Source organism: Gopherus flavomarginatus, chromosome 1 (assembly GCF_025201925.1).
Source record: "Gopherus flavomarginatus isolate rGopFla2 chromosome 1, rGopFla2.mat.asm, whole genome shotgun sequence".
Taxonomy (NCBI): domain Eukaryota; kingdom Metazoa; phylum Chordata; order Testudines; family Testudinidae; genus Gopherus; species Gopherus flavomarginatus.
This window is the reverse complement of record NC_066617.1, coordinates 256,545,604-256,560,954: the sequence shown is the minus strand read 5'-3', so window position 1 is coordinate 256,560,954 and position 15,351 is coordinate 256,545,604. Positions and strand designations below refer to the sequence as shown.

Genomic DNA, 15,351 nt, shown 5'->3' with positions numbered 1-15,351 from the left:
TGCCATTGTCACTTCTGTGCTGCCTTCAGAGCCCAGCTCTGAAGGCAGCAGCTGCGGAGTTTCTTGCAGCTGGAGGAGGCTCCTGGAGGTGGAGGTAGGTCCAATCTTCCCAGTGCTGCTGGGAGTGCCAGGGCCAGTGGTGGATTAACACAAGGGCCCTGGACATTTTGAAAAATGGGTGCCCCAGCCCTGGCAGGAGTCATAGGGTGAAAGCCCCGAGCCCCTGCAGGTGTTGCAGGGGCTGAAGCCTCAAGCCTGGGCAGGAGCCAGGATCAGGGGCAGAAGCCCTGAGTCTGGGCAGGAGCCATGGCAGGGAGGAGAAGCCTTGAGCTCAGGCAGGAGTTGTGGGAGGCAAAAGCCCCAAGTCCCAGCTTGAGCTCCAGAAATGGCAGCCCCCAGCCCTGGTCCCTGAGCCAGGCAGGAGCCACTGGGAGGGAGCAGCCTCAAGCCCAGGGGGTCAGGCCCAGGCCAAGCCCTTGAGCCTAGGCAGGAGCTGCAAAGTGGAAGCCCTGAATCCCGGCTGGAGCCATGGGGGGGGGAGGGGGGAATGCAGCAGCCCCCAGTCCAGGTGCCCAGAGCCTGGGGAGGAGCCGAGGAGGGGGCAGGAGCCCTGGAGCTTGAGCCTGGGCAGAAGCTGGGGGTAGAGGGAAGGGAACAGAAGCCCCGGAGCTGGAGCGTGCCCTGGGCAGGAGCTGCAGCTACAGGGGGTTGCAGTCCCGAGGCCCGCCCATGCAGCCCCCAGCCCTAGCAAGACTTCGGGTGGAAGGGGGGGAGAACAGCAGCCCAGAGCTGCGGCAGGAGCACAGCAAGAGCCGTGGGGGCAGCAGCCCAGAGCCCAACTCTGGGGCTGCTGCAGTGCAGAAGTGAGGATGGTACACCCTCTTCTGCTCTGCCTGTGGAGGTGGGTTTGATCTCCCTCCGATAACAGCCATGCAGAGGAAGGAAAAGTCCTGCCCCTCCCAGCCTGCCTGATTTTGGGGAGATCAGATTTCACGGAGAAAGGCCTATTTCACAGCTGTGAAATTGGTAGGGCCCTACCTATGCTGCTTGAGCAGTTTGAAGACACACACTGGTAACTGTACAGTTATGAAGTGTTCTAACTAGATAAGAGACAAGCAAGGGACCATGTATAAGCTTATGGGAAAAATATTGCTCTGGGTCTTCAAGCCTAAACTAAAGTGAAGAGATATGCATCAGTTCCAGTCTAGCAGCCAGCAGACTGAAGGCAGATGCACAGCACCAGTCAAGATAACATAGGACAGAAGTACCAGCCTCAGTGACTACTAGAGTTGTTTTTAAAGTTAGCTGTATCCCTCAAACACCTGAACACTGAAAGAAACGTCTGTTTGATGCTCCATGGCACAGAATGACACCCCTTGACAAGCGATTACTCAGAAGTCTTTTACAGTAGGAATGTGATGAAGATAGTACCTTGCAAGTGATTCTCTGCTTTCTTGAACATCTCTAGTAGAAAGTGTCATTATCACAAGGTTGGAGTAGGCCAGCAGCAGATCTCTGTTGGTGCTTCTCCAAATACTTTTTTCAGACTCTGAGTCCTGTGCAGATTCCAGATATTCCTAGAAAAAAAGTTTTCAGAAGATATAATTTATTCACCTTTCTTGGGATAGTAATAGTACCACCCCTAAAGCATGTTAGTTACATTCACAGAATATTCACAATAGTTTGTAAGGTGGGATCTTAACATCCAGTTCTCCCCCAGATTCTCAGCAACAAAGCCTCTCTACCAAAGACTGATGTGCTACGCCAAATCTATTCAACAGTCTTCTGTATAAACATTAAGATCAAATATAATAAAGTATGCAGAGTAAACTGAAGTGTGTTGTAGCTCCTTTTGTTTTGGTGGTGTTTAGTTTAAAAAAAAAAAAAAAAAGAACTCTTCCATAGTCCCTGTGCTGTCCCCTAGTCCCTAACTACTTGGAGGACAGACACTAGTTCCACTAAAGAACCAGCCTAGTACAGAAAACACGAGATTTTCCCAAAACCACAGTATGGATTTAACAAACCTTAAATGTCTGTACAACACACGAACACCACTGCAAGCTTGATCGCATAGCAGTCTTCTTTTCTGCCTCTCGACAGTGAGCCACAGCATCCTTCAATCTTTTATTTGAACGGTAGAGCTCTACTAGCTTGATGTTTACATAGACATCATCTGGTCTTGCATAGAGTTCCGATTGTATCAGATCAAAAAGCTGATTCCATCCATCTTCACCTTTACAATCCAATAACTGTTCCTATTTAAAACAAAGGCAGTGTGTTTTTAGTATCTCGTTTTCCATTTAAACTTTTTTTTTTAAATTCACTGACCACATGATAGGACAGTTTCCTTTGTTATCCCTACTCTAAGCAACCTGATTATGCACAGACCAAGAGGTTGAGAATATGTCAGGTTTTAAGACATTTATATACGAAATGAGAGTTTGTATAATCTAAGATTTAATAGCATTATTTGAGATTTTTTAAAAATATTTTTAAAATGTTTCTTTATTGAAGTAAGTGCACAAAGAGCCTCAGAGAACCCTGTCAGATCTAGTAGGATTTTGGTTTTACAGAATATTCTTTTCCTTATATTGCTATTCTATACCATTGTATCTAGTCAAGGATTCATTTCTGTTAAAAAAGCAGAGTTAACTTTTTTTAAAAAGACAGACAGACAATTTGAACTATGTTATTGCTGACATACATTAGAAAACTAATGCATTCATACACAAGTCAGGCCACAGATACTTAGTTACTGAAAAGAGCAAGTCATTATTCTCATTCATAAGAATGGGAGTAAAGATACAGACCCTATGCCGGAAAGCAAAAGCAGCAACAGCAAAAAAATTAAAAACCAAATATTTATCCAAGTGTTTATTCAAGAGTACAGAAAGTAGGAAACTAGCCCAATGCCATCAAAAAAGCTGCTACATTTCTGCACACTAATCCCTCAGATAGGAAAAGCTCAAAGAAAGTCAGTGTCTGTGATGGACTTCAGACATTTAAGTGAAAACAATATTTTTATAGATCTATAATCAATACAGAATTAGGGATTCTAACAAATTGAGATGTCCACGATTGTTCCCAGAAAACTCAAAAACAAAATAAGCCAAGTGTGAGTGTTACTGAGGTTGGGCCTGGTACTTGCTAAGTAGTCAGCCATAAACCCAGATCAGAAAATATATCAGTAGACAAAGAAACCAGTAACAGTTTAAAGGTCTGCTACTTATTAGAACTAGAAGTACTGTCATGGACCAGGAAGTTCTCCCTACATCAAGTTCTGAAGTAACTCAAATATGAAATTGCAGAACTACTAACTGTGGCATGTAACCTATCATTTAAATCAACTTCTGTACCAGATGACTGGAGGATAGCTAATGTGATGTCTATTTCTTTAAAAAAAAAAAAAAGCTCCAGAGGCGATCCCAGCAATTACAGGCTAATAAGCCTAATTTCAATACCAGGCAAATTGAAACTATAATAAAGAACAGAATTATCAGACACATAAGTGAACACAGTATGTTGGGGAAGAGTCAACATGGCTTTTATAAAGAGAAATCATTCCTCACCAATCTATTAGAATTCTTTGAGGGGGTCAATATACATTTGGACAAAGGTGATCCAGCGGATACAGTGTACTTAAACTTTCAGAAAGCCTTTGACAAGGTTCCTCACCAAAGGCTCTTAAGCAAGGTAAGCAGTCATGAGATACGAGAGAAGGTCTGCTCATGAATCAGTAACTAGTTAAAAAGATAGGAAACAAAGGGTAGGAATAAAGAGTCAGTTTTCAGAAGAGAGGTAATAGTGGTGTCCACCAGGGGTCTGTACTGCAACCAGTGCTGTTTAACATTCATAACTGATCTGGAAAAAGTGGTAATGTGAGGTGGCAAAATTTGCAGACAATACAAAATTACTCAAGATAGTTAACTCCAGAGAGGACTATGAAGAGTTACAAAGGGATCTCACTAAACTGGGTGACTGAGCAACAAAATGGCAGATGAAATTCAATGTTGATAAATGCAAAGTAATGCATATTGGATGACCATTCTTATGTTTATCTGCAACATTACCACCACCACAATACTGGGAATAGAGCTGGGACAACTTTTCCAGCAGTTTCAAAAATCTGTCAAATAGTTAGAATGAACAGGGAAAAAAAAATGAAACGTTTCAGTAATGTTGAAACAAACTTGTTTTTCCAACTGAAAAAATTTCATTTCAATTTCAGGCATTTTGACAAAAGGAAAGCAGCAGACTAAATTTACAAAAAAGGAGGGGTGCCTCCCTTATAAGCTTTATCCCAGTAGTTAAGAGTACTCACCTGAGATGTCGGACATCCCCCCACCCGCCAGAGGAGAGATTGGAACTTGGATTTCTCACATTGCAGGAGTATGCCCTTGCCACTGGGATATAGGATATTCTGGTATGGGACACTCAATCTCTCCTGTTGAAGCTATTCCACTTTCTATAACAAGACATTTTAATGGGGACTTAACTTGTGTCTCCCACGTCCTACGTGACTCCTTCAACAGGAGAGTTAGCGTGCCTAAAAGGGAGGAAGCTCACCCCCAGATCTCCTGGCCTTTTGTGAATCAAGCTCTTTCTTATCAAAATGTCTGAAATCTACATGAAATGTTTTGAGTTAGGTCAAAACAAAATATTCTGAACCAACATTTCTGACTTTTCAAAAAAATCCCCAGAATTTTTGAACAAATTTGTTTTCTGTTCAAATCAAACCAAAAATTTTTGGAACTGTCAATGAACTGAAAAATCCATCATTTGCACAGCTCTACCTAGACATGCCTAGAATATCACCAGGAGAGGTGTTGTGCAGATACAGAAAGCAAAGATGGTCCATGCCGCAATAGTAATACTGAAGATCAACCTCAACACATCACAAAGACTTCAAAATTTGCAGACCTTCAGTGATCAAAGAACATGAAGAGAGAATCTCACATTACAGAAGAACAAGGGTAAGACTCAAGATACGTGATGACTCCTAAACTATTTAGACCACAGTTTCTCAACCTGTGGGTTATGACCCAAAACTGGGTCACCAGAATGTGTCAAAGGGTCACGATGCTGGCTGGGCTCAGCTCCCCATTCTGGGCGTGTGACACAGTGCATTGAGTCACAGTACTGCTCAGGTTTGACCCAGCCGACCCTCCACCATGACGACAGGGGGCCACCTGGGCAAAATTTGAGTAGCACAGTGATCCCATGCACCAGGCTGCAGCAACAACTCACACAAATTTGGCCCAGCTGAAGTTGCAATACCCAGTGACGGGAGGCGAGCCCTGCTAGCCTCACAGGACAGGAGCTGGGAGGATGTGGTTGATGTCATGTTCTCAGTTAAGTATCCCTGCCCCCAATACCCTGGCCCACAGCCAACTGACCCCCACAGTCATAATATCCATCCTGTCCCCAGATGTTTCCCCACTGCATCCATAGGCCCTTGTCCTTCAAACTCCCCACTTTTCCCCAGGACTCCAAATCCCCTCACCACTTCACCCTCTGCCCACCAAGGGGCATGTATGGGCGCTGTGGTATTTTGGGAACTATCAGCTTGCTGCCCTTCCCCTAGGCTCCTATGCCCCCATACCCTTCCCCCAACCCTCTCACTGCATCCCCCACACTCCTGCTCCCAGCCTCCCTCCTGAACCTCCAAACTCTTTCCTCACTCCACTCCCAAACCTCCTAATCTCCCCTCACCTCCAGGCCCCCTGATCCCCTCCACACTTTACTTTCTCCGCCCCCTGCCCCCAGGCCATGTGAGAGGGCTGTGTGTTTCTGGAGGATGGCTCAACTCACTTTCCCTCTCCCAGGAGCCAGTGAGGTATTCCCCATCTGTTCACATCTGGCTGGAGCATCTGGAATCTTAGCTCTAAGAATCCTGCCCCCACCCCCTGATAGACCTGTGAGAAAGAGAAGCATTGGCCTGTCATGACCCACTAACCCATCAAGGTATACAAACAGGTTCCTGAGCCACAAAGATTAAGAACCACTGATTTAGACTAACCAAAAAAGCTAGATGTGAGATGGAATGGACACGCCAATCTGTCCTGGCCCTAGCTTAAAATAACTGCATGCAAGTTAGAACTTAGTGATTATAGCACACCTCAAAATTTCAGTTTACCTTCAGTCTGTAAACAGCAGGGCTTCCAGGGAAGAGTTTAGAGGCTCTCTCAACCCAGTATTTTGTTCTTCCATTTGCAACATCATTGTCACACAATAATTCCGCAATCTTCAGTACAAGATCTTTTTGTGTTGGGTTCAACTCCACTGAACGCTAATATTTCACCACCACCACAAAAAAACCAAACAGCTGTTATTTTTTGTAATTAGTATGAAATATGAAGTATTTCAGCATATAACTAGATAAACAGAACAAAAAAACTACTCAGATTACTCAGCAATACTCATCAGTACATACTTTTTACAGTTTTAAGTGTTCAGTGAAAGCAGCTTCAAAAATGTGTTATAGTATTACACTACACAAGATGTTTTGGACATGTCTGTAATAAGCTTATTTTTCAAAAAGTTATTAGGTGAAGAAACATATGCTGGTAGTTTACACCTTTATATGCTTATGGAACAAGTCAGACCAACAAGTTTTGATCCTGATTCTGTAATGCAGTTTACCAGCAATTGGAATCCACACCACAAAGTTTTAGGGAACCCTGTTAGGGAATCCGAGGGCAAACATGATGCCTTATTTTGAAAAGTATACTACCAGCCTAAACTCCCTATTAATCAATTTTCAGTGTGGGAAGAAGTTAATGCTAAGTTACTTAAAGATCACCTCTAGGGCAGATTCAGTATACAGTTACTTCTATTTGAATTTTCTTTACACTTATAGATATTGCATCAATAGTAAGATCAGGTGAAGGATTTCCTCTGTTTCTTTCAATGTTTTTAATTTGTTCATTTGACAGTAGTGACCACAGTCAATTTTGTTTTCCCAGGGACAGCAAGTTAGTTTCCTCTGGTTTTGCTGGTCTTTAACACAGCACCAGGGAAGAGAATATACTTTTTGAGAGAGAGAAAAAGAGAGGAAAATATAACAAGAATCACAAAAAGCTGTCTCTCAAACTCAATGCTGCAAGAAACTGAGCTAAAAATCTTATTACAATTCATTAAAGGGTTAGATATTTATATGAATATCCAGTCACATTAGACAGGATAAAGTTCATAAGGACTAAATCCTCATGCTTTAGAACATAAGCCAGTCAATCACTCAAGGTTAGAAGTAATTATTCCCCCATAGGCATGTTACTTCTTAACTGTTCATTTGAGGGAGGGTAAGCAGAGAGTTATACCTGTCCCTGAAATAAAAGCCATTGTCCAGAACCAGAGCAACCACTGGAATGATTCATGACAATTATGTTTATAATGCACATTAGGCGAACTAATGTCAGATCTAAACCTGCTTTTCTACAGATATGCCAGAAAGTTTTCGAATTCGTAGAAGATTTTTTTTCAGAGTTAACTTAGCATGTGCTGAGGTTCATGGGTTACAAAATTGAGGCTTTCTAGTAACTTAAGGCGGGAAGAGAAATAAGAAGTGACACGAAATCCTTCTGGGATTCGTCCATAATTCAAGAATCACTTGATTTGATCACTTTGACTTCCTACCTTATAGCAACCCACAGCTTTTTCTATGTTATCTTCAGCTTCATAGAGCTGGCCCAGAAACCTGTGTGCCTTGGGATCCCTCTCTTGTACATTAAGATAAGTAGATAGGTACCTGTAAGAAAGCAGTTACCATATCAGTATATAATGAATAATTCTGAAACAAAACCTGAAACAGACGCTCAAACAACGTAACATATTCACTGATGCTCTGCACTACGAGGGTAAAGAGCAAGCAGAGTGTTCCAGGTATCTGTTCTGGGGCCTCAAAAAAAAATAATTAACCAATATTATTCTGATATGGGCCACCATTACCTGTCTGCCAGCAAATGTGCATGTCTAATACTGGAGACTTGTGTCTGTGAATCACTTAGAAACTTACGGAAACTAAAAGATAAAGTTTCGCTATGCTGTTTGAATGATAGCCGTCTGAATAAAAGAATACTTTTCAGTCCCTCATTTCCAATTTTCCTTCAGGTTTCCCCATTAGTGATTCAATGGATCTGTATCAAGTAAATGCTATCGGCACTGTCTGGAAATAACAGTTTTGATCATTCAGTATTAGGCATCGGAAATTGCTTTGTAACAATACCAGTATGCATTTAATTTCTATAGCAGTAAAGCTCTTTGGAAAACAGAACAACACATGCTTTACCTTTTAGCAAGTTCATACTCTTTCGCTTCATAATAGAGTTTAGCAAAAAAGAATCCTTTCATTGATTTCTGGAGGGAAAAAAAAAACATTGTTATGATAAATATGCTTAAAATATATAATACATCTCTATTTTTTACCCAAAAAGGCTTAGACAAAGTTCCCAGTTAACATATACCGTACTAAGTGACTAAACTTCAGACACACGAGTTATCAACCCTAGTCCAGTTTTTCATTACAGTCTATAATATTCTCCGCCATAACACCTTTGTAGAGAAAGGCCTAATACCATACGGATAGCATACAGTTGGGAAATTAAGGCTACCTAGTGAACCAGGCAAATTCATTACAACCAAGCAATAGGAGCACCTATGAGAGGCAGCTAACAAAAACAGTGAATGGAAGACCAGATGGGATAATTTTGGCCACAATATAATATGCTTGCTGCTAGAAAAGCTTGTTATGCATCCATCCACCAATAGGGAGATGATTAATTTCTTAAATTATATACTGCAACAAGTCTGTCATCAAACACTTATGTTAAATATGGCATAGGAATCCCACAGTATTCCCAAACTACACTACTCTTGATTACTCCCTGATAGTTCTCTCCAAAGGGAAAATTTCTGCTTGTGTCACAGATATAGTTGTGAGCTGACATTAATACAGATGTTCTGCAAGGGAAGGGAGAAGGAGCCAAAAGTACTCTCTCTCCATTCTACCACCCACTGTATCTCTAACAGTGGAAGATCATCCTTGTGCCTCAGATGCTCCTATAACAGTATTGCTGGAGCAGGAACATGAATGAAACTGACTAGCTCCTGTCATGGCTCCTCCTGTGGAAGAGAAACAGGCACTTCTTGAGAAAAGAAAGAAAGAAGAACACAGAGATGAAGGGTAACAAAAGGGAGGAGAGATGAGAAAAAGCAGTGAGGCTACATCTTTTTATTTAATGGCAGAGCATCAGCTTGTGACTCTCGAGATCCTTTCTCCCTGGACCAATAGAGGTGATATGCACCTGCAGATACTACAAAATTAGGCATTAAGGGGAATGAGGGAGCACCTTATTTCTCTAGCAACTCATTTTGGTTAAGTGGAGGACCAACACTGATGGGATAATGAAAAAAATCCACCTCCAGGCCTTCGAGGAGAGAATGAGTATCACTTCAAAAAAAATTAAAAAAAAAAAAAAAAAAAAGATTGTTGGTAAATGAACAAGATAAAAAGAAAATGGAAGTCCCTGAAAAGTCCCAAAGAAAGAAGTAAAACCAGAAGAGGTGAAAGACGCAGAGAAACAAGGAGGAAATAAATAAAGGACACTGGTGAAATCATTCCAAAAAGAAGAGGGTAAAAAAATGACAAAATAAATGAACTGCTAATTAACACTAAGTTCTCATTTTTGTATTTTTTGCTACAAACAATTTTACCTGGAACTGTAGCAAAAAAGAAACAAAGCAAATATACACCCTTTTCATCTGTAAGATGCTGCAGGAGAATGGTTCAGAACATACAGCCAGAAGCAGCAGATGGGGCCAAAATCACAGCAAAAATCCACAATAGATACCAATCTCTGTCTAAAAGGATATTTAGTGCAAAAGCTTATTCCCTCTTTGCAATTTGGGACTTAAGTCTGCCCTGGGATTTATTTTGTCTTTGTTTGACTGTAAGCTCCTTGGAGCACGGACCAAAAAACCAAAAAATGGTCCGTGCTCCTGTTTCCTATAGGGTATGGAAACAACTGATTATTGCTCTTTTTTCCCCTCACCAATTAATTCAGCCAACAGCAATTTCTACTCCTCTATCAAGGAAAACAGAAGTAGAAATAAATGTTTTAGATAATGAAGTTTGGGACTTCTTCATGCAAATTTGGTCCAGCCATTAGCTACTGGCAACCCTCTAACATGGCACCAACTGGAAAGGGCCAAGTACTTCTCCTTCCAAGAGCATATCCATCAATGCTAACAAAACCAAGCTAAGATCCTATCATATTTCTACCGGAAGTCCACATAACTTATTTCTGAAATACTGGCATCAGCTCTGGAATCTTTACATTTTCTCAAAATGTTTTAGTAATTCATAAAAAGATTGTATTATGGATCACTTCCCATATTCACAATTGGGAAACATCCTCGTGTCAGCTACAGAAATTGCTTATGAGAGAGTGCAACACTAGAAAGATTCGATGTATTTTTAAATTTTCTTTAATGCAATTTATGAACTGGAAACAAGGAGAGTCAAAAAAAATCACATGACCAGCCAGATCTCTTCAAGCCACCAGCAAATGTTCTGAGGAACATTGGTGGTCCACAGACCACAGCTCGAGAACCACTACATTAGCAGCAAATAAAGACAACCCAAAAAATTATCTATAGAGCATGTAGGGACAAGGTTTTATTGGACACTGAGCGCTTCTCTGAAAAGTGGATGAACTATGGAGGCAGAACAAAAGAACGGCCATACTGGGTCAGACCAAAGGTCCATCCAGCCCAATATCCTGTCTACCGACCGTGGCCAATGCCAGGTGCCCCAGAGTGAGTGAACCTAACGGGTATTGATCAAATTAAGAATGATTAGAATTCCTTGGTTTGTTTGTATCATTAAGTTCTCAATCAATTTTTTTTTAAAAAAGAAAGAAAAAATACAATTTTAATCACATTTAAGATGCGGGGCAAATGTACGATGACCTATTACATTCTAAGCACTACAGCAGACCCTCACTAGAACGCGCGCCTATATAGCGCAAGTTCTTTTAGAATGCTGTTGCGGCCATGGCTCCCAAATGTAATTATTTACATTGGCTGTCATGGTAACAAAGCCCCAGCCCCCTCCGTTAACATGGTACCGTGCATGGATCCCGAATCCCGTGTTCTACCGGGGGTCCGGTATATTTCCAATCTCTCAACTTTCTCAAATCATGCGCTATATATTACATTTCTCTCTCAGTGTTTCAGCATAAAGATTTATTTTAGAACAAAAGCATGCATTTTTTTTTTACCCTTTAATAAGATACCTTTAGTTTTTAATCTTCTCCATAAATACTATGTTATTGGACAAATGTGTTTGATAAGTTTGAAAAGGTCTGGTGAGCCACATTTCTTTACAATTTCAAGGGATAGTTAATTTAAGTCCCTTCTTAATTTTACAATACAGAAGATCAGGAAAAAGGAAAAATGAGAAGCATCTATTTTCCATTATTTAGTCTGTGTACATACAGTACAATCAGCCACAATGTTACCCATGTAAAGTCAGCATTCCCTGTTTGTGTGGGTCTTTCACACAGTGAACAGGAGCAAACACTAAAGAAAGTGTGATGTAACAACAAATAGGTGGTAGGTAACTTTTAAATTGAGTAAATCTGTTGACATTGTCTCTGTGGTAAAAGGCATCTGAATCCTATGACTTCCACAATCAACAAAATCTCTGCATGCGTATTTCAAGGAGATAGTACCTATATTGTGCGTACAAATCCTGCCTAAAAGGCTTATTATATATTAAACGCACAGATGTGCCTATGAAGCAGTACATAACACTGTTAAATTTCCTGCCACTGCAATATACAACAATTACTGATCAGACTAAAACTACAGAACAAATTGTAACAGTTATGTTTTAAGCATTAGACTGACCTCTGGTTCTTCAGAATTAAATGTCTATATTAAACTATATCAGTTTAGACCACCGGTGATCTGGAGAACATCTTCTGGGGTCTGCAGAGAGTTACTGGTGACATAGAACTAGCTAAAATTTTCATTGCTAAAGTGCATTACCAGATAAGCTAACTAATTCCATGTAAACAATTGTGGTAGTAGCAATGGGGTTGTTACAAGCCCATGAACAAGCAGGGAGATAAGTCAGCCACTTTTTATTAAAATGTGATCCAAGTTTTGTGAAAAAAGTTTGAGCCTTTGAATTACTGCCCTACAAATTAATAACCCTGAAAGCTAAATTGCATGTTTTTTTCTTTGAGAGCAATACCAGTGTTTATCAGACAAATCAAATCTGCAGCATTGCATTAGCGACTTAAATCCTTTGCTTAGTAGAAGCAGCAGGACAAGCTTCCCTGCACGATCCCATCGCTCTCCCTCAACTCAACCCAACCGCGGAGACAGGGAAGGTCTAAGGGCTGAAGGCAAAGCGTCCATAGCCAAGAAGATGGCTCAGACCCGTCAGGGGACCCCAGCCTAGGCTGCAGCCCCACCCCCACCGCCAGGGGCCCGGCGTTTGCAACCGGCCCACATAGGGAGAGAGGCGGGCCCCATCCACACCGACTGAGGCCAGGCCGGGGCAGCGGCGCTGAACACCGGGTTCCCGTCAGACACGGCCCGTGACTCGCTAACCCTCCTGTTTTCCTGGCGCAGGCGGGGGCCGGGGCCGGATCCGGGCAGCCCCCCTCCCGCGGCCGCCCCTCGCAGGCACCAAGTCCCTTCACCCCGCTCCATTGCCAAGGGGGCCCCAGGAGCAGATCGCGCCCAGCAGCCCCCCAGGCACCCCCCCGCCCCGCCGATGGACTCGCCCCGCTCCGCGGCCCTCGCTCCTGGGGAACAAGCCGCCACCCCAGCCCCAGAATCACCCGGGCGGCGGGCCGGGACTCCCCTCGCGGAGCTCGCCGGGCACGGGAGGCGGGGACACTGGCGCGCCGCTCACCTCTTTGGGGGAAGGGGCCGCGGCCTGCACTGAGGCGATGTACCGCTCCACCTCGGCCTTGCTGCGCCTCATGGTCGCGGCGCGCGCCGGACTCCGGGCGCCGCTCGCTCGCTCAGCGAAACCGAAACGCCGCCTCGCTCGCGCTGCGCCCGCCGGCGTGAGATTGGGGAGGGGGACGCTCGAGCGCCGCCCGCCGCAGGATACGTAACGCGGCGCGCTACGTGTGTGTGCGTCGCCAACGCTTGCGGAAGCGGAAATTACGCATGTCAGGGTGCCCGGCCCTCTCCTGTCTTGTTCTGAATCTGGCTCTTCGCCTGTCTTCGCGCTCGCGGCGGCGCCCTCACGGCGCGTCGCTTGTCCAGTCACAGTCCCAGGGAGCCAATCGCAGCGAGCGCTGGGGCGTGGGGGGGGAGAGAGTGGGTGCGCGTGCCCAGAACCGACCTGGACAACTGCCAACCGCCACTGCTGCTGGGCCCCTTCAGGGATAACAGGGCGGGGGGGCGCGAGCCGTGTCACGTTGCCTGGGCTGGTAACAGTGTAAATCGGGGGCCGAGGGGCTAGTACAAAGATCAACTGTCTGTGGCCACTGGGGGCAGGGCGAGAAGTAACGGGGGCTTAATCTGCAGCCAGGGAGCTTTGGGTTAGATCCAAGATAAAACTTTTTTTTAACTTTTAAGGGAAGTTGAACTGTGCAACAGGTGCCCAAGGGAGGGCCTGGTGTCCCTGCCAATGGAGGGTTTTAAGACCGGGTTGGACCAGCACCTGTCCGAGGTGGCGGTAACTCAGTCCTGCCTCAGCGTTAAGGGGCTGGTCTTGAGGATGTCTCAAGATCCCCTACATCCCTGCATTTCTGTGATACAAAAGGGGTGAGGAGAGGCTGCGTAGGACTCGTGAACTCTGTGTGACAGAACCCGGTTTGTGCATGAGATCAGCATGCCCAGTAGAGGTTTATCTCTGTGACATTTGGTTTCCACTATGGACATCTTCAGTGAATATTTTTCTGAGATTAGAATGTATGCACAATAGGCTTAATCCTCAGAGCAAGCCTGTGATTGACTGCCTACCTGGAGCCATTATGATGTGTTTATCATGAGTTCAAGCTACTTCAGCAACTGTATAAGTCTGTTTCCTCCAGCTCTCTCTCTGTACAGCACCCTGACCAGCAAAATATCCAGGAAGAAATAGGAGTCAAGCTCCTTCTTCCTTAAAGCCAGTATTAATACATGATCTGGTAAGACAATGGTTTTCAATCAGGCATACATGCCTCCCTGGGGTATGCAGAGGTCTTCCAGGGGGTAATACATCAGCTCATTTGGATATTTGCCTAGTTTTACAGCAGGTTACATAAAAAGCACTAGCAAAGTCAGTACAAACAAATTTCATTCCAACAATGACTTATACTGCTGTATATACTGTACACTGAAATATAAGTACAATATTTACATTCCATGGTAAAATGAGAAAATAAGCAATTTTTCAGTAATATTGTACTGTGACACATTTGTATTTTTATGTTTGATTTTGTAAGAAAGTACTTTTTAAGTGAGGTGAAACTTGTGGGTAAACAAGACAAATCTGACTCCTGAAAGGGGGACAGTAGTTTGGAAAGGCTGAGAGCCACTGCTGTAAGAGACCCTGGGAGCATGTGTCAGATCAAATAATAATCAGAATTTGGGGTGGGATACAACCTACCATCTATATGTAAAGCAAGTGAATTGTCTGGTGGATGGTAACTGGGAATATGAAAGTACACCTCCTTTAGGAACTTGTTTAGATGTTTCAGATGGAGCCCTGTTTGTTCCTGGTCCTCGACATAGAATGAGGAACAACCGTTGATGTGGAATTGGTTGTAGTGCTCTGAAGCACATGATTAGAGCCCTATCAAATTCCTGGCCATGAAAAATGCATCATGGACTGTGAAATCTGGTCTTTTATGTGATTTTACCCTCTACTATACAGATTTCATGGGGGAGACCGGCATTTCTCAAATTGTGCATCTGACCCAAAAGGGAGTTGGAAGATTATTTTGGGAGGGGTGGTCACGCTATTGCCACCCTTACTTCTGTACTGCCTTCAGATCTGGATGGTTGGAGAGCGGTGACTGTTGGCTGGCGCCCAGCTCTAAAGGCAGCATCCCACCAGCAGCAGCACAGAAATAAGGATGGCATGGTATGGTATTGCTACCCTTACTTCAGTGCTGCTGCCTTCTGGGCAGCCAGAGAGTGGTGGCTGCTGACTGAGGGCCCAGCTCTGCAGGTAGCAGCCTAGAATTAAGGGTGACAATACCATACCATGCTACCCTTACTTCTAGTGGTGGGGTTCTGCCTTAGGTCAGACTAGACGATTATAATGGTTCCTTCTGACCTTAAAGTCTATGATTCTATGAAAACTGGGCTCCCAGCCAGCAGCCGCTGCTCTCCAAC

General features: G+C 43.7%; 1 protein-coding gene across 2 annotated transcripts in view; it reads right to left on the bottom strand.

Moving 5' to 3' along the window:
• The window catches only part of LOC127033562 (E3 SUMO-protein ligase RanBP2-like), a 64,349-nt gene extending 51,291 nt beyond the window's left edge, over positions 1–13,058 (bottom strand). The window contains exons 1-6 of one of the 2 annotated variants that reach the window (XM_050921499.1): positions 12,929–13,058; positions 8,288–8,355; positions 7,636–7,747; positions 6,137–6,289; positions 2,025–2,255; positions 1,432–1,577 (exon numbers count right to left, since the gene is read on the bottom strand). In XM_050921499.1, coding sequence (XP_050777456.1) covers positions 1,432–1,577; positions 2,025–2,255; positions 6,137–6,289; positions 7,636–7,747; positions 8,288–8,355; positions 12,929–13,000 — 782 coding nt within the window. In that variant the 5' untranslated portion in view covers positions 13,001–13,058. The remainder of the gene's footprint in view (positions 1–1,431; positions 1,578–2,024; positions 2,256–6,136; positions 6,290–7,635; positions 7,748–8,287; positions 8,356–12,928) is intronic. The other variant, XM_050921492.1, reaches the window with a different exon arrangement.
• Between the last annotated feature and the right edge of the window lie 2,293 nt (positions 13,059–15,351).